This window comes from Bos grunniens, chromosome X (assembly GCF_055505025.1).
Source record: "Bos grunniens cultivar Pamir isolate PY7600 chromosome X, Bosgru_T2T1.0, whole genome shotgun sequence".
NCBI lineage: Eukaryota > Metazoa > Chordata > Mammalia > Artiodactyla > Bovidae > Bos > Bos grunniens.
In genome coordinates this window covers 132,206,364-132,220,752 of record NC_141194.1, presented here as the reverse complement: position 1 = coordinate 132,220,752, position 14,389 = coordinate 132,206,364, and the positions used below count along the sequence as shown (strand labels likewise).

General features: G+C 39.1%; 1 protein-coding gene across 11 annotated transcripts in view; it reads left to right on the top strand.

Moving 5' to 3' along the window:
* The window catches only part of SLC25A14 (solute carrier family 25 member 14), a 38,013-nt gene extending 24,335 nt beyond the window's left edge, over positions 1–13,678 (top strand). For all 11 annotated transcript variants that reach the window (XR_015159663.1, XM_086389312.1, XM_086389322.1 and 8 more), the window contains 4 exons: positions 1,971–2,095; positions 2,879–3,014; positions 12,153–12,233; positions 13,237–13,678. Coding sequence is in view for 10 of the 11 variants with exons in the window: in XM_086389312.1 (XP_086245438.1) it covers positions 1,971–2,095; positions 2,879–3,014; positions 12,153–12,233; positions 13,237–13,278 (384 nt within the window). In the remaining variant the exon portion in view is untranslated. The remainder of the gene's footprint in view (positions 1–1,970; positions 2,096–2,878; positions 3,015–12,152; positions 12,234–13,236) is intronic.
* The last annotated feature ends 711 nt before the right edge of the window (positions 13,679–14,389 follow it).

The following is a 14,389-nucleotide window of genomic DNA, read 5'->3' as shown; positions in this document are numbered from 1 at the left end:
TTAGAATGCTCAGTCACTTCAGTCGTGTCTGATGCTTTGCAAACCCATGGATTATAGCCCACCAGGCTCCTCTGTCCATGGGATTTCTCAGCCAAGAATACTGGAATGAGTTGCCATTTGTTACTCCAGGGGATCTTCCTGACCCAGGAATCGAACCCGCGTCTCCCATGTCTCCTACATTGGCAGGTAGATTCTTTACCCACTGAGCCACCTGGGAAACCCAGTTAGAATAACGCTATCTCTTCCCTTCTTTAGCATTATAAGCATTTTCCTGTGTTATTCTTATTCTTCAAAAACATGACTTTTTAATGCTCTAGCAACCCTGTGTTGTAGTGTAAGCTGTGATGGGAATAGCGTGCTTGTGACTGAAGAGCTGGTAGTGTTACTGCAGGAGGACTTGGAAGGACATACACTTTGCCTTGGCCTTCTCCCTGGCTGTGTCATACCTTTTGTGTGATCCTAATGTATCCTTTCTGCACATCCTAAATTCTGTGAATTAAACTCGAAAGCTCTCCTCTCCCTACTGACTTCTGCTTCGTGCTTTTATTTTTAAAATTATTTATTTATTTATTCTTGGCTTTGCTGGGTCTTTGTTGCTGTGTGTGGACTTTCTCTGGTTGTGGCAAGTGGAAGCTACTTTTCATTGCAGTGTGTGGGGTTCTCATTGTGGTGGATTCTCCTGTTGTGGACCACGGACTCTAGGGCGGGCTCAATAGTTGTTGCTCCAAGGCTTAGTTACTGCTGGCCATGTGGGATCCTCCCGGACCAGGGATTGAACCCGTTTTCCCTGCATTGGCAGGTGGTTTCCCAACCACTGGACCACCAGGGAAGCCCAACATCTTTATTGAGATAATTCACAGACCATAAAATTTGCCATCTTAAAGTATATATTTTAATGTTTTTTGGATATCCACAGACTTGTACAGCCATCACCACTGTCTAAGTTTAGAACATCTCATCACCAGAGGAAAAAACCCTATACCCATTCATAGTCACTTCTCACAACCTCCAGCCCTCCCAGACCTAGGCAACCACTAATCTGCTTTTTGTCTCTCTAGATTTCCCAATTCTGGCATTTCATGTAAATGTAATTATACAATATGTGGCATTTATGACTGGCTTCTTTAGTTTACCATACTATTCGAAAAGTTTCATCTGTGTTTTAGCATTTATCAGTACTTCATTTCTGTTTATGGCTGAATAATAATTCTATTGTATGTACATACCACATTTTGTTTATCCTTTCATCAATTAATAAGTATTTATTTGTACTTTTGGGCTATTATGAATGTTACATATGTACATTATGTATGTTATGAACATTTATGTACAAGTTTTTGCATAAATTCATGTTTAATTCTCCTGGGTATATCTGGATGTGAAATTGATTGGTCGTATAGTAATTCTTTGTTTAACTTTTTCAGGAATTGCCAAAGTGTTTATCACAGTGGCTACGCTATATGGTATTCCCACCAGCAGTATATAATTGTATATCTTCTTTGGAGAAATGTCTATTTAGATCTTCTGCACATTTTAAAAATTGGGTTGTTTGTCTTTTTATTGTTGAGTTGTAGCAGTTCTTTATATATTTTGGATACTAGTCCATATATTAATATAATATATGCTTTGTACTAGTCCAGATACATGATTTGCAAATATTTTCTCCCATTGTGTGGGTTGTCATTTTTCTAACCACAAGAATGTTTAATTATGATGAAGTCTATTTGTCTATTTTTCTTTTGTTGTTTGTGTTTTAGGTGTCATATCAATGATTTTATTTTTAGTACAGTAAGTGAATTGGGAATTTATAAGTGTTTCAGTATATGCAGTTGATGTGAAATAGTGATCTTATGCTGCAGACTTGGATTTTTTTCTGCCATTTTAAAATTCCTGACCTGTTTTGTTCACCCTTTGACTTAACTCACTACCAATGTATTTCCCCAGTGTCTCATTTCACTTATGTTTTGTAGGGTGTTGTCCCAACTGCTCAGCGGGCTGCCATCGTCGTGGGAGTAGAGCTACCAGTCTATGATATTACGAAGAAACACTTGATATTGTCAGGGCTGATGGGAGATACAATCTTAACTCACTTTGTGTAAGTCTCATAGGTTGTGTTCATTCCGTATTGTCAGTACTTCAAGCACAAAAAGCATCTTTCACTGAAGTCCTCACCTAGAATTGATAATGAGTACATATGGCCTAAATACCTTTTTCTCTCTCATCACCAGAACTTCAAGCCTTCTGATAAATGTATAGAGATTCCAGATGCAATAGGCACTTTCGTACTTGGGAGCAGTGTCTAATTCCAGATGTCTGCAGTATTTGCATTTGTTCATATATAGACTCTATACCTAATAAACTCATCCATTATTTGCTTTGATTAATTTTGGGTCAGAAAGCAAATTTTCTCAATGATAAACAGAATAAAAGGGTGAAATTTTATAGGGCTTGTGAAGCAAGACCACAGTTTTGGACTGAAATGTTGCTCATTTCATCTTACATTTTCTTCATCTTGCAACTTTTATGATATTTTAATACTCAAATTCCTTTTGCATATGATGTTGTGACTTGAAAAGTTTACATAACTAATAGATGATGCATAATACTTCCTGCTTAGGAAACTTGCTAGACTTACGAACTCTTTAAAAAAAAAAAAAAAAAAGGCTATCTGAATTTTGGATTGAAAAGTGAAGGGGACAGCTTTTGACTAATGTCTCTTTAGTAAAGATTTCCTTTCTCTTTAGATTGTAATAAAAGAGCAAGTGCCAGGTTTTATGTGGTGTCTGACTCATTGTACATTTATGTTTGACCTAATTTCTGTTTACGCGGGCAGAGGTGGAAGTGGGGCAGTCTGTCTTCTTACAGTTTTTATCTTTAGTTCCAGCTTTACATGTGGCTTGGCTGGGGCTCTGGCTTCCAATCCAGTTGATGTGGTACGAACTCGCATGATGAACCAGAGGGCAATTGTGGGCCACGTGGACCTCTATAAGGGCACCTTGGATGGCATTTTAAAGGTACGCACATAGTGAACTTGGATCGTATTTTTTTATTTTCTTTGATGTCTCAGACTTGCAGTCCTTACTCTTAGGTGCTGCTCTGAAGATGGAAGAATCATTATATCTATTTTTAGTAGCCTCTCAGAGTAATTCCCAGGTAGGAAAACTGTCTCCTTGGTAATCTGCTGATGCTTAGTGGTCCTTGACATTATTATTCCAGTTTGAATGCTTAAGACTGCAGGATACCTTATCAATAGCACCATGTAGAATTACGGATGAAAAGGACCTGACATATTCCACATTTGCCCACTTTAGACAAGGCAGAGATGCTGTAATAGAAAATCTGATACTCGATTCTAGTTCAGTATTGTACTATTGTTCCCAGTTTGGCTTTGAAAGTTTCTGCTGTGTTATATTTGTAGAAAGCTGAGAATCATACAGGTATTATGCATTATATAACCACTAGTAATAATACTTCTAAAAAAGCAAATTTGGAGCTAAAATATACTATCATATGGTTTCTCTGCTGTTATCAGTTTAGTTAATTATTATCTATCAGATACCATTTTATTTTTTTTTAGACAATGTTACAGTTTTTATTTTCAGTCATGCACATCTCATATCAAAAATTTAAAGGGGAAAAGCCAGTTTATTACATTTGTCCATATATTTACCATTTCTGTTGCTCTTCCTTCTGTCTTGAATTTCTAATTACTTTGGTATCATTTCTCTTCCACCTGTGAAATTTATTTTAGCACTTACTTTTGTGCAGGTACATTGGCAATTAATTATTTTAGTTTTCCTCCAACTGAGAATGTCCCTTTTTCATCTTTATTTCAAAAAATTATTAATATCATTTTTTTAACTTTACAATATTGTATTGGTTTTGCCATATATCAACATGAATCCGCCACAGGTATACATAATTTATTTTATTAATATTTTATTTTTAATTAATTAGTTATTGGTTGTGCTGGGTCTTCATCCTCCTGGATCAGGGATCAGACCCATGTCCCCTGTATTGGCAGGCGGATTCTTATTCACTACCACCAGGGAAGTCCCCAGGGACCATTTTAGTAGAAACAGAGAAATGACAATGTACCGCAGTGTACCACAGGTATACAATGGAGAAGCAATGGAAACCCACTCCAGTACTCTTGCCTGGAAAATCCCATGGATGGAGGAGCCTGGTAGGCTGCAGTCCATGGGGTCACTAGGAGTCGGACATGACTGAGTGACTTCACTTTCACTTTTCACTTTCATGCATTGGCGAAGGAAATGGCAACCCACTCCAGTGTTCTTGCCTGGAGAATCCCAGGGATGGGGGAGCCTGATGGGCTGCCATCTATAGGGTCGCACAGAGTCGGACATGACTGAAGTGACTTAGCAGCAGCAGCAGCTATACAAACAGATGATCAACACATCTTGTTAAGTGATAAACTCAGGGCTCTATGGGAGGAAATTTTAGTCCAGTTTGGAAATTTGGGATAGGTTTCCTGTAGATGGAAGAATACTGAATATAATAACTTACATCTGTTGAGTGCTTTACTATGTACCAGAGACTGTTCTAACGAGACTTACATGTATTCATTCATTTAATCCTCACAGTTACAGCACACTGAAGCACTAAGAGGTTAACTAACCTGCCCAAGGTTTCACAGCTAATAGGTGGGAGAGCTGGGATTTCAACTCAGACCATTGGTTTCAAATCAACATTTTTAACTACACTGTGGTGCCTTCCCTATGTTGGTGGCTGAGGGTTAGTTAAGTTATGAAGGATATTAAATGCTATGTTGAGATGCTTGGCTTATTTTTTTTAGTTTATGAGGAGCTGTAGATTTAATCAGGTCAGATTTATGTTTTAAATAGATCATGCTGGCTTTGTGGAGAATGGATCTAAGACAGTGGTTCTCAATCTTAAGTGCACATTGGAATCACCTGGGGAATGTTCTCAGCTTCTGTGCTCACCTTAGACCACTGACATCAGAATAGAGGTCCCCACCCTCTGGGGTTTAATGCCTGATGATCTTAAATGGAGCTGATGTAATAGTAATGGAAATAAAGTGCACAACAAATGTAGTACACTTGAATTATCTCAAAACCATCTTGCTCTTCCAGTCCATGGGAAAATTGTCTTCTATGAAACTGATCTCTGGTGCCAGAAAGGATGGTGACCACTGCTCAGAATGTCTGGAGTAGGAGCCAGGTTGTCAGGATTTTCAAAACTCCTCAGGTGATTGCAATGTTCACCCAAAGTTGAAAACCATAAAACCAAGGGAATAAGCCTGAAAACTTTAACATGCATCTGTACCACCTGGAAAGTGAAGGTGAAGTCACTCAGTCGTGTCCGACTCTTTGCGACCCTGTGGACTGTAGCCTACCAGGCTTCTCTGTCCATGGGATTCTCCAGGCAAGAGTACTGGAGTGGGTTACCATTTCCTTCTCCAGGGGATCTTCCCGACCCAGGGATCAAACCCGGGTCTCCTGCATTGGAGGCAGATGCTTTAACCTCTGAGCCACCAGGGAAGCCCACCTGGAGGCCTTGTTAAAATGCAGATGGCTAGGCCCCATCACCAGACTGTGATTTAGCAAGTTTGGAGTACACCTGAGAGTTTGCATTTCTAACCAGTTCCCAGGCAATACTGATGCTGCTAGTTTGGGACCACACTTAGAGAACTGCTGACCTATGGATAGGGAAACTTAGTGGAAGGCTCTTAGAGTGGCCTGAGCAAGAGGTGATGAGAGGCTGAACTTGGCATAAATAATAGGGATAGAGCTGAGAATAATTTAATTGATAAAGTCAACAGGATTTGGTTGACTTGGTGTGGAAAGGTGGGGGAGAAAGAAGATGTCAGAGATAACTTCCCAGTTTTTTGTTTTGGTGACCATGTGGTGACTTTTATTGACAGAGATATTACAGGAAAAGGAGCAGGTTTTGTGGGAGACATCACAGTTCTGAGATACTTAGTTTGAGGTGCGTGAGGAATACCCAGTGAATATATTTGGATATCCTAGTCTTAACTTGGAGGTTCAGGGGTGGAGGTAAGAACTTGAGGAAACAGTAGTGTACAGGTATTACATAACTGTGGAGGGGGAGACCAAGGAGAGCAGGAAGAAGAGTTCACAAGTTTGTTGCTTTCATCACACACTGGAGTATTGTAAAGCTCCTTCCATTACTAGTGATTCACAGAAGCAATGATTCTCATACTCTGAAGAGTAGAATTTTGCAAAAGCTCTCCTTTCTATTTCTAACATGCTCACCCTTCCACTTGCCAGTCACTGGTATAGAGGGAGAAGAGTAGGGCCAAAGAAAGAACTCCCAATTTTTAAGGGCTTGACAGATGAGGAACTCAGGAAAGACACCAAAAGATAACAGTTCAAAGATATGAGGGAACTTACAAGAGATACTATTGTCATAGAAGCCAAAGGAGAAATGAGTTTCAAGAATGGATGAGAAGTTATTTAATACTAAATAACTGGGATGGAGAGATCCAGTATAAGGGCTGCAAAGTCTGTTGGGTTTCATGTTTTCTAGAGGAGGTTTGCTGGATTGGTGTTTGCAAAAGCCAGATTGCTGTCCACTGGAGAGTGTGTTTAATCCTTCATTCATTTTTTGCAAAATTGTTCAAGTGTCTTTTGTGCTAGGTACTGTTCTAGGTTGGTGAACAAAAAGTCCCGGCCTTTGTGACATTTTAATTCTAATAGGAAGAGACAGATAAACACATAGGAAGTGAGGATAAGTAGACAAGTGTAAAATACTCTTTCAAGAAGGTTGGCCAAGAGGAGATAGAGGGTACAGTAATATAGTAATAGTTAGCATTTATTGAATGCTTATTATGTACCACACACTATAGAGTATATCCTTTAACTATCAGCAACCATGTAGAGTAGATAATATCTTTGCCGTTTTATAAATGAGAGAACTTAGGTTCAGAGTAGCTAAGTATTTACCCAAGATTACATACCTAGTAAGTAGCAGATCTGGGATTTAAATCAGGGTTCGTCTGATTCCAAAGTTTATACTCATAACTACTATGCCGTATGGTATCGTCAGAAACATATTTTCGTGTTGACAGTAAACTTTATGTACTTATATTTACCAGCCATTCATTTATTTGCTATTAAAACAACTTTGCTCTATATTGTCATCATACTTTATTATTTTATCTGTAAGAGTACACTTGGGTGAATGGAATGATGCATTCCTCTTTGATTTAGAAATGAGCAGCTGTACATCTCATCCTCTTAACCTCTATCTGCAAACACTTGAATTGCTTCTCATTGACACAAAGCTCATATTATTAGATCCCTTTTTATTTCTTACAGCCTTATCTTTGCTACCTTTATTCTATATTCCAGACAGACTGAACAGGTTCTAGTACTAGACTTCGTTTCATTGCCAAGTTTCACCCATGCCATGTACTTTGTTAGATGGCTAGCTCCTATCATTCTTCAGATTGCATTATTTTTTAATATTTTTTAGCATGTGTGAGAATTCTATTCCTTTTTATTTTTTTAAAAACATTTTTGAACAGTTTTTTTTTTGGCTGTGCCACATGGCATGTGGGATCTTTTCTCTCTTTGCTTTGTTTTTTTAAAATTTATTTATTTTTAATTGAAGGATAATACTATAAAGAAATTATTTTAAAATTTTTAATTGGAGGATAATTGCTTTACAATGTTGTGTTGGTTTCCGCCATAAGATTGCATTATTTTCATAAGTGCCTTTCCTGACCATTAAACTATATATGTGTGTAGTTTTATGTTCTTGTTCTCTCATAGCATTTATTATATTTTGAAAAACATCGTTTTGAGAGTCAACTCACCAATTCATAAAATTCATCTATTTGTGTGGCCTTTGGTATGTTCTGAGCTATGTGCAACCATCAACCCCACAGTTAATTTTAGAACATTTTCTTGACCTCCAAGAGAAATCCTGTACCTTTTAGCTATTATCCCACTATCCTCCCAGCCCTAAGCAACCACTAATGTACTTTTATTTCTGTAGATTTGCCTATTTTTGGGTATCTTATATAAATGGAATCATACAGTATATGAGGGTTTTGACCAGCTCCTTTCACTTAACATGTTTCATGACACATGTGTCAATCCAGGCATAGCTTTGGAGGAGATGTGCTTCCAGACCACCACAATAAAGCCATACTGCAATAAAGTGAGCCACATGAACTTTTTGGTTTCCCAGCACATGTAAAAATTATTTTTACATTACATAATAGTCAATGAAATGTGCAATAGTATTGTCTCGTAAAACAATGTACATACCTCAAAATGTTAACCATCATCTGAGCCTTCAGTGAGTCATAATCTCTTTACAATAGTAATATCAAAGATCACGGACCACAGATCACCATAACAAAGGTAATATAATGAAAAAGTTTGAAATATGATGAGAATAACCAAAAGTGACAGATACAAAATGGGCAACTGCTGTTGGAAAAATGGTGCCCATCAGATCAGATCAGATCAGTCGCTCAGTCGTGTCCAACTCTTTGCGACCCCATGAATCACAGCACGCCAGGCCTCCCTGTCCATCACCAACTCCCGGAGTTCACTCAGACTCACGTCCATCAAGTCAGTGATGCCATCCAGCCATCTCATCCTCAGATTCACTCAACTCAGGGTTGCCACAAACTTTCAGTTTGTGAAAAATCCATTATCTGCAAAGTGTAGTAAAGTGCAATAAAATGAAGTATGCCTATACTTTGTTCCTTTTAATGGTTGGGTAATACTCTGTTGTATGGCTCTATCACATTTATTGACTTTTGTTACATTTTATTGTACAGTTGACCCTTGAGCATCTCAAGTTTGACCTGCACAGGTCCACTTATATGCAGATTTTTTTCAGTAGTAATTACTACAGTACTACATGACCTGTGGTTGGTTGAATCTGTGGTTGCGGAGGGCTGACAAAAAGTTATACCAGGAGTTTTGACTGCACGGAGGGTCGGTGTCCCTGACAACTGTGTTGTTCAAGAGTCAATTGTAGTTGCTTTTAATGTCTGTCTGCTCAGTAGACATAAATTCCATGAAGGCAGGGGCATATCTTATTTATCTCTCTATCCACAGCAAATTATTTATTGAATGAATGTATAACTTCATAAAGTAGCCTCTTGTCTCTGTGTATCTACAGAAGTTCTTGTTTGTTTTTACTCAACTGCCTTGAGCCAAAGAGTGGTGCATCCCAGTTCTAATGTTTGGAAGTTGGTCCCTGTTTTGGAACTCAGCAGGGAATCATTAAGCTCATGAGATTGTTAGTGACTGTGTGTGTGTAAAGTTTGTGTGTTCATTTACTCAACAAATATTTATTCAGATATTTAGTGGAGACTTCACTATGCCAGAGAGTGTTCAGTAGTGGAGTAGAACGGTAAAGAAGACCAACATGGTCCCTGCTCTCTTGCTTTCCTGGAGATTACATTCTAGTTGAGGGAGACAGAGAATAAACATGCAGATAATAAATGGTGTAATTTCATAAAGAAGTAAATGCTATGAAAAAGCTAACACAGCGTAATGAGATAGTGACTCTGTGATGGTGGTGGGGAACTACTTCAGCTAGGATGGTGAGGAAAAGGGTGTGAGGGGGTGACATTTATTTGAGCAGGGGTCTGAATGATGAGAAGAGAGTGGTCATGAGAAAATCTGAGAGAAAAGCATTTCAGGAAGAGGGAATGGGTACAGGGGCTCTGAGTTTGGAATGAGCTGGACACTTTAAAGGGTTAAAAACAAGGCTGTGCTGGTGTTCCTGTGTGATGAATGAAGGGAAAAGTAGTAGAAAGTGAAACTGGAGAGAGGCAGGGCTAAATCATGTAGGATCATGCAGGTCACTGAAGAAAATTTATAATTAGAATCAAATCCACAGGGAAGTCATTGGACAGCTTTAAGCAGGAAAGTGACACTACGGATTTATAATTTTAAAAGATTGCCTGGCTTCCTAGGTGGAGATCATAGACCAGTTAGGAAGCTTGTTGTGGTGTTCCAAGTGAGAGGTAATGAGATTGGCTTGAATCTCTAAGGTTCCTTGTCTTAGCAGTCTTTGATTCTAGGTTATCTGCATCCAGGATTTATTTTGGTTGATTTTCACAATTTTCCAACATCAATTTTGGTCTGAGACCTTTAGCATTTGCTGATGATCCATTGGGACAAGCATATTACCACTATGTTTTCATAAATAGTGCCTTTATGTTACTATTTGCTTCAAAAATGATTAGTAAGGATAATCATATCAAGTCTTATTAATTTATACTATAGGATAAGGGATATTTAGAAGTCTGGATTCTCATATTGTTGTTTTATCCAAATATATTCAGTTTTTAGTATAGTGGTGGGTTTTACTTTACCAGTGAGAGGGCAAAATAACATTTTTCAATGTAGAACATGATAGCTTACACACAGGAATAACAATATTTATCCATTAAACAGGAACTGTTTCTGTTGACTGAATTTAACACACATCATCAGTTTATGACCTTTGGTATGCATTATTTGTCATTTAATTCTAATAACCATTCAGTTGGTATATGTAGGACCTCCATCGTATAAAACAGAAAACTTAAATTCAAAACATTTCACATTGTCCCTCATCTAATCCTCTAGCCATTCCTATAAAGTCAGCCATGGCATTACACACGCAGAATTTGCAATGATGAAACAGACTCAGAAAGGATAGTGACTTGCCCAATTCCCTATTCCCCTACCCTGCTTTAGTTTTCATATTAGTACTTATAATTTCTTAATATAATGTTATTAATTTGTATATTTGTTCATCAGTTCCACTAGAGTATACATTCTATGGGACTTCCCTGGTAGCTCAGTGGTAAAGAATCCACCTGCAATGAAGGAGACACAGGATACGCTGGTTCAATCCCTATGTTGGGAAGATTCCCTGGAGGAGGGCATGGCAACCCACTCCAATATTCTTGCCTGCAGAATCCCATGGACAGAGGAGCCTGGCGGTCTACAGTCCATAGGGTCACAAAGAGTTGGACATGACTAAAGCTACTGAGCACACACATGCACGTGTGCATTCTATGAGGGCAGAGAATGTATAAGTTACCTGCTGCTGCTGCTGCTAAGTCGCTTCAGTCGTGTCTGACTCTGTGCGACCCCATAGATGGCAGCCCACCAGGCTCCCCCGTCCCTGGGATTCTCCAGGCAACAACACTGGAGTGGGTTGCCATTTCCTTCTCCAATGCATGAAAGTGAAAAGTGAAAGTGAAGTCGCTCAGTCATATCTGACTTGTAGTGACCGGGGACTGCAGCCCACCAGGCTCCTCCGTCCATGGGATTTTCCAGGCAAGAGTACTGGAGTGGGGTGCCATTGCCTTCTCCGTATAAGTTATCTATGGCTGTGTAATAAATGACTCCAAAGCTCAGTGCCTTAATACATCATACATTTATTATCCCACAATTTCTGTGGATTCAGAATTAAGAAGCAGCTTAGCTGAATGATTTCAGCTTTAGGCTCTCTCATGAGGTAATTGTCCAGATGTCAGCTAGGGCTATAATCATCTGAAGGCTTGACTGGTGCTGGGACATCTACTTCAAAGATCACTCATGTTATTGTCAGCAGGAAGGCTCTGTTCCTCTCTGGCTGTTGGCCAGAGGCCTTAGTTTCCCCTCATGTGGGCTTCTCTTCATGATATGGCAGCTGGCTTCCTCCAGAGCAACTGATCCAAGAGAGAACAAGGCAAAACGTTCTTAAATGCAAACTATCTTTTATAGCATAGCATAGCATTGTTAACTGCTGCCATGTGCTATTGGTGATGCAGACCAATCCTGATATGTTGTGGGAGGGACTACACAAGGGTATGAAGAACTGGAGATGGTTATCATTGGGGGCCATCTTGGAGGCTGGCTACCACAGCTACTTTCTCTCTTGTTTACTATTATTACTATTATCCCAACACTGAGAAGAGTATCTTGCATATTGTAGGTGCTTAGTAAATATTTGTTGAATGAGTGGGTGGATGGATTTAGAATACCATACTAATTAAAAATGTATGTCTATAGCAAAAAGGACCATTCATGGATCCTAAGTTGTTGGGGAGGGGCGTGGAAGATGAGTACTATAATAACAATAATTGTCAGATGTAAAGTGCAAGGAGGATTCACTATTATTTTTTTATATCTTTCCCTCAGATGTGGAAACATGAGGGCTTTTTTGCACTCTATAAAGGATTTTGGCCAAACTGGCTTCGACTTGGACCCTGGAACATCATTGTATCCTTTTAGAACATGAGAGTGAAAGCATATGGTTCAAGCTCCCAGGTAATTCGAGACTATGGGAAGGACAATTTTGATTATTGGAGCCTTTTAGGCAAATGAGAATCTATTCTAGTGATGACCATTGCAGATGGAGCTAAGTACAGAAATGGCTTTCAGTTGGAGTCTAATACAAACTAAAGGGATTAGAAAAGAAATGCCAAAGTTTTTTTTCTCTTTATTTTTTTTATTTTTATTTTATTTTTTAACTTTACAATATTGTAGTGGTCAACAACAAGCACAGCCAAATCTGGAAGGGGCTAGGAAGGTTTTGAAAACCCTGCTATGAGGTATCCACAGGAAGGTCTATGGAGTCCACATTTCCTACCCCTAAGTATAGGACCAGAGTAGCTGGGGAAATAATAAGACAGAAAATACTCATAGGACAAAGGAATCCAGAGCCAAGGGGGGCTCTTTCCTCCTGGGTAACTTTCCTTCCTTTAGCTGTGTTTGAGTGCCTCCTGTGTGCAGAGCCATGAGTTGGATGGTGTGTGTGGTGGTGTTTTTATTGTGGTGAGCACTGCAGGGTTGAAAAGTCATTCCCTGCCCCTGTGGAGTCTATAGGTTGAGGGAGATAGTGTCTCTGTTCCTCTTCCTGATCATCTAATGTCTGTAACAGTTACTCTAGTGCTGAATTTTATGTTGTTGATGTTCTTGGGTGTGTGTGTGTGTGTGTGTGTGTGTGTGTGTGTATGTCTGTGGCCTATTTGCCCCTAAAGAATAGAAGTATGTTAGACTTTTAATATGCTTTTATTGCTAAATGCCAGCAATCAAAATGGGTGTATGATGGGCACTCAACACATGCTTGATTTGCCAGATGTAGTTTGAAAAAAGACTTTTAAGCAAGTACAACTTAGAATAGCAGAGCCTAAGTATCCCAGTAAGAGAATGCAGTGTACAATTTATAACCAGATTTGACTTTCAGTATCATTCCAGTGATCTTCCATGACTTACTCTTCAGTTTTTTATTACATATGAGCAGCTCAAGAGGCTTCAAATCTAAGGATGTGAGCCAAACCCTGCCAACCTTTCTACTCTCTTTCCCCTTTTTTCTGTGTTCTGATGTATTTTGATCAAGTTGTAAGTGTTTACTGAACCATTGGTCTCCCAAGGCCCTTCTGGTGGAAGAATGATAGGATGGTTCAAAATTGCTCATGTGTTTGTGTTGCCATGTGAACTGTTCCTGAGAGGAAGTATTAACATTGAGACTCTGGCCCCAGATTGGTATCTTCTGTGAAGATGGATACTGATGGATGATACTCAAAATGGCCTTCTCTTCAAATGTGGGTTAAATGTAGTTTGTTAGCCCCAGACTTGGGCTAGAGCAAAAGGCATAGGCCAGGGCAGTTACTGCTATGTATGTTACAAGACCTCAGTTCTCATTAAAGTATTTATTGACAGAATCACTTTGGCTTTGTCTTCATTTACTGTTCTCTCATCTGCCAACTCTTTAAGTTATATTCTCTGGAAATTGATAAAGATAAGGTGACTATGAAATTGAGTCTGGACTCTTAAAGCACATTTATGGGAACGGACTAAGTGCATTGTGCTTTCCCACTGCCATTCATTCTCATAATGCCACTCGCTTGTAAACATCAGACAAGTGGTTCTAACCTAAAGAGGGAATAAGCAAACAAGGGGCTCATTTGGACAGTTTCCACAGATAAAATGCTGAAAGAGGCTTAAAATAGAACCCTGTGTCCAAGGTTCTAATTGTCTTACAGGCAAAAATTTCTGGCTACTTTCTTATACTTGAATAGTATCTACCACATTGTAGGCACTCAAATACTTGTGAAAGGAATAGTTTAGTTCTTCATCTTTATCCATCCGGAATAGTTTAGTTTTTCATCTTTATCCATCCATTTATTTGTTCAACAAACATTTATTGTATGTCTAGTATGTCCTAGATGCTGGGGGTGTAAAAATATATTAAGACATAATCACTATTTTAGAGGTCACATCCAAGGAGAAACAGACACGTAAATAGATTCTAAGTACAATAGGTACCTTGCTGCTGCTGCTGCTAAGTCACTTCAGTCGTGTCCAACTCTGTGCGACCCCATAGACGGCAGCCCACCAGGCTCCCCTGTCCCTGGGATTCTCCAGGCAAGAAC